Source organism: Athene noctua, chromosome 6 (assembly GCF_965140245.1).
Source record: "Athene noctua chromosome 6, bAthNoc1.hap1.1, whole genome shotgun sequence".
NCBI classification, from domain to species: domain Eukaryota; kingdom Metazoa; phylum Chordata; class Aves; order Strigiformes; family Strigidae; genus Athene; species Athene noctua.
The window spans coordinates 43,750,281-43,763,029 of record NC_134042.1 but is presented as its reverse complement, the minus strand read 5'-3'; the positions used below and the strand labels follow the sequence as shown (position 1 = coordinate 43,763,029).

Sequence of the window (12,749 nt, the reverse complement as noted above, 5' to 3'; positions counted from 1 at the left end):
CTCAAACGTTATCCAGCACTACTAGCAACTCTGTAAGTTACTGCTTGTCAGCTGAGTCACCAGCAGTTAGCACGGGTATGCTTTTAGCTCAGCCAGATGTAAAACACATTAGCTTAAACATCTTTCATTCACCTCAAACACTGTTCCTGCTGCCCACTAATGGAAAGTGCCAAACATCTTAACTCCATCACAATTTTCTGAGATTATGGGGACAATGAAAAGGGGTTGGTTTTGCCTACTTCACATAGCAGATTTCCAGTGCTGGACGCAGCTGCTGCGGGGAGGGGCAGAAGGAAGGAATCTCCCTATCACAGGCAGTATTTATGTACAGGAAGTTACAAATATATTTAAATGATATGGTTTTAACATGAACTACTTTTAGCGAATTGATACTTTCACTCTTTATATAATTTTTATACTCCGAGGGAATGTTTTTTTTTTACCTGAATGCTTTTAACGCCAGTTGGAATAGCTCTGGCTTGCCAGTTAGCCAGTCCAAACCAACAGACCATGGAATACCACCAGTGTACGCCCTGAACACGTGGCTCGGGGCAGGCACGGCATTATCCAGTCCAAACAGACCAAAACAACACGACAGTACTCCATGGATGTATAAGTCTTTCAAAGCTTTATCTTTCATAAGGTCTTCAAGTAAATTGGAAGGCTTTTCTTTAAGATGAAAGAAGTCCAGTTGACTCAGAATGAAGTGGTACCATTCTTCTGGAAACCTCTGCCTCATTTCATTGACTTTGGAAGAAGGCACCGGGGCTGTTCTCCATTCTTCAGGGATGCTCAATAGCTCTGAGTAAGAGCAACTAAATTCAACCTGAGGCAAAACTTCTTGCTGTTTCCCTTTGTCTACAGCAGGAAGCCCAAGCACAACAGCCCTGTATAATTTATCTTCTGGTGACATTTCTTGTGGGACATTTTGGCTTCGTGTTTCCACAGATCCTGGAATAGCCAGATGTTCTTTTGGTGTCATTCCCAACTGCCCAGGTTCTTTTCTGTCTTTCATTCTGCCACTGGGTTCAAGATCAAAAATGTCACTATCATCAGTCCAGTCCTCAATTGTATCAACACTAAAGCTATCTTCTTCCCTCAGAGGCCTAGATCTCTCTACGGCACCGCTATGCTGATTTACTGGAAACGATCCTTTTTTGTTCTTGTCGGCCTTGCCTGGGCTTTCCCATGTTTTTGATTTTTTATAACAATACTGGACAAGCATCCATACAAGCACTTTAATGAAATCATCTTTCAGATGCTTTAAGTTCTCATGCGAGTCAATGATTCCAGATAACACATTTCTGGCATCAGAATACAGCCGCACAGGTAGAACAGTACAAGGAGTCAAAATATGTCCAAAATGGTGATTAGGAGAGAGAATCTTTGCGTGCTCCTGATGTTCAAAGGCCGTTTCAAAAATTTCATCAACTCTGTGAGCTTCAGCAGCATGACAGGATGTTTCTTGCAATTCTAGCCCCTAAAGCATAAATGAGAACAATTTGGTTTTAGTCTTCATCAGTACATATTCTTAAGTGCTTGCAAGCTGTTTTCTTGCCACAAAATTTTTCTGAACAAATAGATACATACCATTGTTAATATTTCCACAAGTGTACCTACAAATCTTACTAGAGATAACAGTAATAGCAAAGCACTCACTACAGTGTCAGACACAGATCAAGGTCTTAAAAAAGTAAATCTTTGCCTCATACAGATCTTACTAGCCAGCTTATTAAAGATGGGTCACAAGGTAGATGATAAAAAAAATTCACACCTGCTAAGCATGTCAGTTACAAGACTAGTTAAACCAGCCACAACACTTATCTTAGACTCTACCATCAGGTAGGTTAGTTACATTGCTGAAGTGTTATACAGCAAAATATTTGCGTTTCAAAACATTAACATGTCAGTCCTCAGCATGCAGTTACCTTAATGTTAACACTACAGTAAGTGAAGCCTTTTTCTAGCACCAATATCCACATCAGTCTGTCCTGAAAACGGCACAAGTAATGCGATCCCGGTAGAGAGAGACCTAGAGAAGGGGAAAAACACCCCAACAAAACAAACACTATGGTATTATTATGGCATTATATTGCTAAAAACCTTTTATACATACCAACTGAGGAATTCAACTGCAAACAAAATATTTCTGCATCAACATCAAGATGAGTTAAAACTGGCTAACTGGTACCCTAGAATCTTAAATAAAGTAGCTGCAAAGCTGGACCTTGAAATTGTAGTGCTATCTTTGAAAAAGCTATGGAAAATTGGGAAACCCTCACACAAGTGCAGGACTAGAATATTCACACTGGACCAGGGTTAAGCAGCCTCACCCTCAATTCCCTTTATCGAGACAACTTTCATGATTAAAATCATCTTTGGCCACATTTCCAACTACAAAGTTCCCACTGATGTCACCCTGAGATCTAAAATTCTTATGACTGCTGAATACATTAAAGAATCATCATCTAGCACATGAGTATCTTAATGGCCCCATCTGCTGTGGAGTACGAAGTTTACTTGTTATGGAAGAAATAAAAATGTAACTCAACAGAATTTGTTACGTACACTACCAGTTCCTAAACCGATCTGTCCGTATTCCAGAATGATTAGAAAATATCCTTTAGGATGCAAAATCCAGAGCGTAAATGATTCTGCTCAAGTGTCAGTTTACCAGTGACATAATATCACACCCATTTTACAGATACATAAATGGAGGCAGAGCAAGAGCACCTGCTCATCTTTAAAGATCTGTGAATCAGTATCACATATGTTGAACACTAACAGCGGATACATTTGAAATCACCTGTGGTCTTTCTGAAATACCTCTGTGTGTCTGTGTGTGTGGAGTAAATCTGATCCCACTGCATTAAGTTTGCCATCACCAAAAATACAGCCACACAAAAAAAGGAATTTGAAAATCAAGTCTTTAACAAGTTCAGGTCACACAAAGTAACTAGTACTCAACAATGCCACAATCTGGCTCTCGCTGTAAACGACACTTACATCCAAAAAAAAAACCAAAAGATACTTTTTCTCTCTTCTACCTATTTCCATAAAAAGTGCAATGCCAAACTTCATAGCAAGTGGTGGTTACACGTATTTCTTTTAAGTTATAGCCTACTGTCAACTTCTCCAGTACACTGGTGCTGTGTTTAAGCATGACATTTACTGCCAGTTTATGACCTGCTTCTGCTGTTACTCACGTTCAGGTGACCACTCACTTGCACAGGGAATTTTAGTTTCAGAATGTTGTAAGATGAAATCAGTGAAACCAACCATTAAGCTGTAGTTAAAATTTAAGTAACCTTTTCTATTCCACTGAGCTAATGAAGTGCATTTTCTTGCTAACATTTTGCAAAGATTTTAATTCTTTTCTTGATAGCTGTTCAAGCTACTAAATCTCCTTTACACAGGAAAAAGTATGGTTTTAAATTAAAATAGAGACACACAAAGTGGTACCTCTTCATTTTGAACTCAAGAGTACACCACATCTTTTCTTGCTTGAAGACATGCATTCACAGATTTTCCCATTAAAGAAGAGACTTTTTTCCCCTCAAGACTAGTGTTTTAAATTATTTAATGAGGCATACATGCCACTGCAGTCATATATAAAATATCTATTTTATATCTATATGAATAACAGATACATAAAGGATAAATATACATATCTATTATAGACATAAAGTATACACGGGCAGATGCAGTAGACAAACTGAAGTGTCTCTTTTAGAGGAAAAAAGCTTCCTAGTTTTATTTAATACCTCTGTCTATACTAGTACTGGAAGTGCAGCAAATATTTCCTAGTAAAGCACTTGCATATAGTCTTCAGAAAAGTCCACTGTCTTTAAATATTAGCCTATTTTTTCCTAGTCATAAGGCATTTTCTAAGAGGCTTATGTAAATATTTGCCTCTTGTCTAAGGGCAGTGATCTTTTGATTATTTAGGTTACATAAAGACTGGTTCTCAAGAAAACAAGCTTGCAATTTTATGAGTTATTCTGTCTCCAGCAGGGAGAAAGACCTGGCATTTCTTCACCTCTGTTTACATAATTCTGTGAAATACCCATCATGATATCTTTCACAGGTTTTAGGACCACAAGTGCTGTTACAAACGCTACCTTAACTGCCTGCACACGATATGACATTAAGTCTTACCAACTGGTTCAATTCTCAACTGTTTACTGCTGGTTAGGCTACATCACATATTTTACAAACATCCAGTCCATATTCACCATACCTAATTAACAGAGCCAAATTAGCAAAGTTGCCTTCTGGATCCTGAGTAACAGGATTGATGCAGAGAAAAAACATGTACATACACAATCACAAAGAGCAGCTGGACACATCTCCTTCTCCCCACTGACTGTCAAGAGTACTCCTCAATTTATTGCCTCCAATTAGGGGGGATGAGTGCATACCATCCTATTTTGCTCGACAGAAAAAGATTAGGATCGATACTGTTTCATCACCATTTAGTTTCTCCTCATTTTAAAGACAACAAACCAGAATTAATTTTTAAAAGAACATAACAAGTAGAGATGTACGAGAAGGATAAAAGTAATCACTTTTTCCTCAGTCTTGGAATATCAGATTTAACCTCTGCTGTGAAACATGGTTTAAATCAGATGCTACGATTTTCCTTTCTCCAGCAAAACTACGTTTCCTAAAATATTTAGCTACATTCCTTCACAATGTTGCTAGTGTACCTACCGAGGCTACCGGCTGCTAGTGCAGACTGCAGAGCAACAGCCAGGCTTGGAACCATCTGCTGGTAGTAGACGGTATCGGAGCAAACACAGGCTGTAGCACCCACAGGCCCTGGCCAGCTTCGGACAGGCCTAGGAAACCCAATCAAAAATACCGGTAGTGTGAAGAGTGGCAGCAAGGGAGAAGAAAGGAGCGCAGAGATGGCGATGAAGGTGAGCAGGATTGGGAAGAAAACAACATTGAGTGTGATTAAGGTGGCAGTAGATTTACGACGCTGTTTCTTCTCTGTCCACGATGTCAAAAGAATAGCGATGGCAAACTGCAACTTTGAGACAAACTGAAGCAGTCGATCCCGTAGGATACCAACCTGCAAAATACATGCAACAAGCACGTTTATTTGTATCCTGTATCATGTCATATTCAGCCCTGCCAAAGCTGCCTTAACTACAATAATTTTAAGAAAATGAAGTGTGATTATCATTGACTGGCATTAGAACATATATCTTAGTGCAGTTTTTCAGTTTCTATTTGCTAGGCCCTGGACTCCATAATTCTCTAGTCAGGGAGGGCAAGGAAACAAAGACCCTAAGTCACAACTATCTGTTTAAATTTGCATTATGACAATTACCAGCAAGAGTCTGATTCCTGTATCAAGGTTCCTGTTCCACCAGAGGTCTGGATTAAACACCAACATTTGTGCTAACGACACAACCACTATGTCCAGAAGGGCATTTTCTGTATTCTGCCAGACCTAAAATAGAGATATATTAGACATACATTTAAAAATGTATTTCTCTATCTCTGCTTTCATGACCTGGAACATGTTTTCCAAGTCACCTTAATACTTAAATCATGTAGAAGAGAATTTCTTAGGCTAACATATTTAAAATTGAAATTACCATCCTAAATATTCTTGTGAATCCAATGCAAACAGACACAGAATGAAGATTTTGTAGCGAACGGTCTAGTGACAGGAATGCTACCATAGCAAACGGAGACACTGTAATTGAAATAAAAGAATCATTGATTTCCTTCCAAAAACATAATTAAAGTCTACAGAGGTAAGCAGTCCTATTGCAGAATAGAAATCTTAGCATAAAAAAAGAACTCTTCCATTCATTATTTCCAACTCCTCTTTGTATTACACTTCCAGGATATCAAGCAGTGTATTTGCACTAATGGCCCAAGATGGCAAATATTTATGTCAATGCTTAGTTGTTACTTACTACTTTTTTTGTTGTTAAACGCTTGTATTCCCCAAGACAATGGGAATACTCAAATAAGCAAAAAAACCCCCATGGGAATAGTACTCATCAATCCACTTCCCCAAACTGATGCTTCTTTATAAAATGAACTCATTTACATCAAATTTTGGTTACCTGAAAGAAAATACATTTATCCCTAACCTACCAGAAAAGAGACTGTTCCCTTTACTAGCAAGTTTTAAGAACCAAATATTTAGTCAGCTTGAAGACTCTTCAACTCACTTTAGTTTCCAAGTACCTTTTAAAAATATCTACAAGAGCCATATTTTCAAAAGTCAGTACTGATATTGTAACTAAAAATCCTTTAAAAGGGCTTGCTTTCTGAGATGGACTTTTTAAAAGCTCAACTTTTTAGGTTTACCCCTAAAAAGAAATAAAATCACTAATCACTTTCAAATATTCTGAAACAGTACTTTTGACCTCAATGCACAATTTAGCAGAACATCAAGTATTTCCAACTACTTGGTTTTTCTTAGTTCATTCACAGAATCTTGCACATACAGTAATTCTAGCGTTGTTTCAATCTTCCTACAAGCATCATCTAACAAACAACAGACAGCGTGTATTCCTACCTAGTGTTAGTAAAATCCTCCTGACAACACCAACTTTCATTAGCCTTCTTTGCTTCTCCATGAACACAGTCACAGTCCTGACATCCTTTGGATAAAAGGGGTTTCGGAAGACTCCAAACAAGTATACTCTCTGAATCTCTCTAAGAATCCACACAATTATAAGTAATATCATCAGAATGTAACTTGCTATAGCCTGAGGACTGGCTTTGGAAAATGATGAAAAGCCTGCAAATTGATGCAGCAGGCTAGCTTCTATGAGAGCAAATGTCAACACGGTCAAATAAAAAATAAATTCCCTCCACCCAAACTGTATTCTAAGACCTCTGTGCATATTTTTAGATTTGCTGGAGGCTAAATGGCTGATCATGGTGTGTTTGAAGGCAAAACCAATCTCACTTAGGTTAAGACTCAGTATGAACCCAAATCCAGTCATGAAGAGGATCACACCGAGAGTGCTGGGAATGAAATACGATGCTATTGCTGTTCCAGCAGAAATGAGAAACATTACTAATAACCTGTGAAGGAGAAAATAAAAAAGATTTGCTTGAAAAGAAAAAGGTTATAAACAATATTGATATATTTTACAATTATATAAACAACATTTACTTTGTGTTACTTGACATAGGTGAACCTCCTAGTCCAAACTCCAACAGTTGTTCCATTCCCCATAGAAAAAGCGCATCAAGCGGGGGCAGAATTCCCATTGCCCATAAGAATGGCAGAAAAAGAAATATGATGTGCAAAATCTGGTTTGTCTGTTCTAGAATGGGTGTGTTGACAGCAAACCTGGATAAAAGAAGAAATGTATTTGACTTCTATGAAGGAAAAGGTAACTAATGTGTGGGAAGACTTTTTGTTTAACTACTACAGCAAATCCACAAGTATAAACATTACATATTCAATCTACAAAACCTCAACCAGTATCTTTTAAAAGGAAAAATAAGGACATACATTTATGCTTGGGGCAGTAATACACTAATTAGAACATCATAACACAGGCTAATTTTTCATTCAAAAGATCTGAAGCCTCCGGATTACGCACATGAGTCAAGTGATGTAAGTAGCCTAATTGTTTTGATACTCTTGGGATAATACATTCATGAGATACTTGTGCAAAAAGAAAGGCCCACAGGCTTTAGGACCTCAACTGTTTAACAAAAAAATGCTAAATACTTTTTCAGAATTACAAATGAGAAGCTTTATGCAAGTCCCAGACCCAAGACATAAATCTTAACGCTCAAAGAACTGGCATATTGCCTGTACATCAAGACATAAACTCTCCTCAGGAATATAAAATGTTATTTTCTACATAAAAGTATGAAAATCTGCCTGTAAAAATACAAATATCAGTATTAGAAATCTTCATAAATTTTAAGTCATGCACAGTTCACCAGTTAATAACTGAGTTAAAGGTGGACTGTTAAGATACTTGGTTTCTCTCTACTTAATAAATAAGTAAGTAAGCCTCAAAGGAATTTTCTCCTCATGAAATTAGATAGAAGAATCTGGGGTCCAAGACCATGTGTATAATTCTCATATCATAACTGAAGAGGCAACTAGAGTAAATCATTAACAAAGACATCTCCAAGGGCAAAACTAGTAAAATCAAATATGCTTTTTTTTTTTTTTAATGCATTTGAAGTACCCCAACCATAAAATATGTACATGTGACAAAGTGATATAAATATCACCTGACAGGAAGAATGAGTGCATAGAGTAAGTCTAAAAGCATCTTGCTTTAAGAGATTCTACAAATACTTTAGCTAAGACACTCATCTGAAAAGTGGAAATACAGAAGTCTCCTATTTGTAGACTGACATAGTTCTTTTGTGTTATAAAAGCATTTAAAAATCCAAGTTCAAAATCCATATAACAAAAATATAGCAGTGTTCACATTTGCTTATCCCTTCATTAAACCAAATCCATAGTCCTTTATTGCCTTTGTTGCTATTTGTAGTTTAAAATCCTCTGCTATCACTTTGCAAACACTAAATTAGAAAATATTCCAGGATGAAATGTGGATATAAATCCACTATTCCTGAATTTTGCAGGACTTAGATCTATGATTCCAGGTCAGGAACATGTGTTTTCAAAACAAATCCTTTAAAAGGATGTTGATGCAAATGCTGTTGTACAAAAATACTGAAATTGACACGTAGAAGATAATTTTAGCTGTCCCTTACTTAGAAACTGCTTTAACTGCTCTTCCTAATTTATATGGAATGCTATAAAAATTTAAGAACAAACTTTTATGCACAGTGTAGAGCCTCAATTTTTACCCTATACACTTCTAGCTTCTTTCTTTGGAGTCCCTATAGTTGATTAAAATCTCAAAATAATTTTCCTCGGAAGAATAATTTCCATCTTTCTTATCCAAAATATATAGAAGAAGCATTACTTTAATTAGCTAAGCTAATTAGGTTTACCTGTGTGCAAGATCCACTGCAATAAAGACAAAGATATAGAAAGGTCTCATCAGAGCAGTGATTTCATAAGTATCCAGTGCTTGGAAAGTAGCTGTTTCGGTAGCTGTATTTACAATTAATGAATACTCTCCTATACATATAGTCACCCATCCAAATACAAAGATCACAACAGTTCCTCCGATGTTGCTATATAGCAAGGTTATTCTGTTTGGCAGCAAATACCAAGTTCCCAACCCACACAATACCCCTGCCAGAAGGGAATGAAATACAGTGTTGATTATATACTTCTTGCCAGGAATAATAAATTTTACTGTCTCTGAACCTACACAGCTGGAAAATTCAAACTCATCTTCATCTGTTAGGGTATTCTGAATTTGCATTCTTTCTACCGTCACTGTTTTCTGCTTTGCATATAGATTTGTCATCTGAAGAATAAGTGCAGTGACAAACATCAGTCCTCCCGAAAGTGCTGCGGTATAGTAGTCTTTCATAATGCCTAATTGGTACATAAGTGTTCCTACTCCTCCCAAAACCCATGGCGTCAAGAAAAGAATAATCTGATTCACATATATGTAAGGAGGGGCACAATAGCCTAATTTAAACCGGGGACCTCCCAGCACAGTCTGTGGAAAGCGCTTCAAGAAGAACTCCTGTTTGTAGTCATTCAGCAGAGGTACATCTGGACCCATTCTTATTATTCAGGAATGCTGGATGAGTATCATTTTTCCTGTAAGAGAACAGAAAGAAAAAGAACAAAACATTACTGAATCTGGAACTCAGAACTTAACTAGGGAATTCTTTTGTCCTACTTTTATTTACCAAGTTGTAGTGGAATTCTGACATGTTAGCGTTAGTAGAGATCATCCTAAAGCACCCACAGAATGTGCTAGAACACAACTACTAAGCAAACACCTAACATGGAAAGACTATCTATTTAAAAATGTGAATGTATTCTTTAATCTGAAGTTTAGGCAACAAATAAAACATACAATCTGTTACTGGGATATGGTAAAACCAACTCATCTCCACACCAGAACACCTTCCTAAAACTGATTTTTTTTTTTTTTTTTTCATTTGGTCTGATTCCAATCATGTCTTGCCACAGACCTCTAATTCCAATTAATCCTGTTAAGGATCTCCATGTACAAACAGAAGAGTCAGTGATTTCAGTGAACAGCCACATAAGCGCAAGGATACAGTCATGCCAAGGACCCGGTAAAAATCAAAGTCTTATGAAATAAACTAACTGAAAGAAAGGTATTAGTAGAAGCATTAAAAATTATTTCCCACATCAGCATTTTTACTGTTCTCCCTACAGAGCCTAGCTGCAGAACAGGATCTCACTATACTAAGCACTACACAAGACATAAAATAAACAGTTCACTTTCTGCTTCCTAAAACATAAAATAAAAAAATAAACACAATACTTGTGAGTTGTAGCGAATCGGCATATATTCTTCTATATGTCAATGGAGAAAGCTGAAAAAAGGAGAAGATACCTGTGAACATTTACAATGAATCACCAAATATAAATCTGATATGAATACTCATTTAGAGAGGATCAGGCAATGTAGAAATAGTGAATGTATGATGGTAACTATAATATTCAAATATAATTTTATGCTACTAGGCATAAAAGCAAGAATCCATGAATACCCAAGCTAAGAAATAAGGTGAAAAAACAGCACAAAAATGCAGTGCTAAAGCACTTCATTAATGCTAATTACAAGGAAGAGATGTTGATATGCATTAGGAGACATGCAAGTAGTGAAATTTTGACTTTCTTCTACTGGATCCGTATAATCTGACAAATACCTATTAGCCACCATTGCTGATGTATTAAAAATTAAACACTCGGCTGCCATGGAGTTTCCAAACTACTGTGATCCCTTCTTTCTACAATAACAAATGCTTTTAGGCGCTTCTGAGAACAATTTATTCCTTGCATTTAAACAAGATATCAGTCACTTGACTGTAAGTAGATACTGGCCATCAGGGACGAAGTTAGAAACACTGCAAATGAGAGAGATGAAAGGGCATTCGTATGCATTATCACAACTGGAAATCTGTGCTCAGGGTCCACTAAGTCACTGCACTCCACAATAAAAGCTGAACCCGACAAGCTCTGTAACTACTCTCCATGTAGGCTGTGGAACTACTTTTTTATTTTAAGCATAGACTAGTGAATGTGGAATATTGAAAACACAGAGGGGTTTTGGTCATACTATTTCAAGCCATTGAAAGTTTCTTAAGGAAAAGGCAGCAGTCTGTCTTAATGGAAAAGACACATGTTGACAATGGAGAGAGGAATTCATTGCAGTCAGCTCAGGAATTTGAAAATGTAACAGACACACCCAACTAAAAACAAATTTCAAATGTAATTAAAAAAAAAAAAATCACAATTCATCCAATCTTGTTTAAAAAACCCCCCCACTGTTTAGAGGGCCACATAGGCATGAAACTATGTTGCTGTGACAGTTACATGCCCTAAAAGATATCTACCTGCATAAATGATAGAAGCTGAATTTAAAAAGAAACATAGAACTAATAGGTGCATAGTTTTCCTTGAAAAACAGCTTTCTGGCAGCTGTGTTTTTCTGCTCTAAGAAGGGCTATTTTTGTTCCAATTTCTAGTCTGCATTTGTGTTTGTCAGTTTATATTGCTAACAAAATGTTAACAAAACATTCCTCTTACAGTTTCTGTATAAACAATAGACATCTTTGTGTGAGACACAAAAATCTACACACATAAACAATATACTTCTACTTGGCTATACGCCAAAATGAGACATAAAAAGATGTGAGTTTATTTATAAATGAAAATCCCAAGACTGAAGCTCATGAACTACGGAAAGGACATCCTCGACTGTCCTCCTGGCTTCCATATAGTCAGGTAGTACATTAGGACTTCAAAGAGGCACTCATGCGTGTCTCGTTATTTCTGTGCAAAGCCCTAGCAACAAGCCTCCACACATTAAGGAGTGTTTACAGGACCTGGCTTCAATATACATTCCTAACATACAGGCCTGGCCTGACTTTGACAGCTTGCCTGGTTACCCAAACAACCCGCACCACAACAGTTTGTCATCTCCACCAGGGATCCATGTGACTGAGATACTATCATAACAAGGATGGGAAAAGGACTTCAACACCATCAAGTTCCCCCCTGCAATATCCTCTCTGCATCCTTATTACAAAAGAAAACAAAGCGAATCTTGCTCAAATTGAGGCATTCATGGGAGGGCATGAATTTCTGTCTAAACAAACACCATCCCTCGCGTCCATCGGTGGTGGCTCAGCTCAGAGCGGTTTGGTTTTATTTCAAGCCGATTACCGGAGAACACGTGTACAGCTCTCAGCCATCTAAGCTGCTGAAGCACACAAGGCTTAGAAATACCTACCTCAGTGGTCTTCCAGGTCTTTTCACGCGAGACTAACAGTTATAACCCCCCTGCGAGCCCAGGAGGGAGGTGCGAAGCGGCCTTCAGGCAGCCCCTCTCCAGGCAAATCCAGGCGCTCCCCCTGCCCACCCGGACACCCGCACCTCTACTCCGCGGGTGAGGATCCATCCCGCCGTGCTGCGGGCCGGCTGCCAGCCCCGGAGCCAGACGGAGCAGGCCGGGGGCCTCTCCTCTACAGCCTCGACGCCGTCCCTCAGCGAGGCCGGGGACGCGAGGCTTTAGGCCAACACGCTCCATCCCCTTCTGGGGAGAGCTTCCCTCCATCCCCTGGAGAAGGGCTGCTGGCCGCTCCCTCCCCAGACCCCTCTGCACCTG

The 12,749-nt window shown here is 38.1% G+C and overlaps 1 protein-coding gene across 1 annotated transcript in view; it reads right to left on the bottom strand.

The window, feature by feature from the left end:
* Nucleotides 1–12,737, bottom strand: part of PCNX4 (pecanex 4) — a 15,557-nt gene extending 2,820 nt beyond the window's left edge. The window contains 10 exon segments of the mRNA XM_074908806.1: nucleotides 316–1,480; nucleotides 1,929–2,032; nucleotides 4,714–5,077; nucleotides 5,339–5,461; nucleotides 5,610–5,710; nucleotides 6,548–7,062; nucleotides 7,154–7,333; nucleotides 8,974–9,700; nucleotides 10,401–10,452; nucleotides 12,375–12,737. Of these exon segments, the coding sequence (XP_074764907.1) occupies nucleotides 316–1,480; nucleotides 1,929–2,032; nucleotides 4,714–5,077; nucleotides 5,339–5,461; nucleotides 5,610–5,710; nucleotides 6,548–7,062; nucleotides 7,154–7,333; nucleotides 8,974–9,662 (3,241 nt within the window). The 5' untranslated portion in view covers nucleotides 9,663–9,700; nucleotides 10,401–10,452; nucleotides 12,375–12,737.
* Between the last annotated feature and the right edge of the window lie 12 nt (nucleotides 12,738–12,749).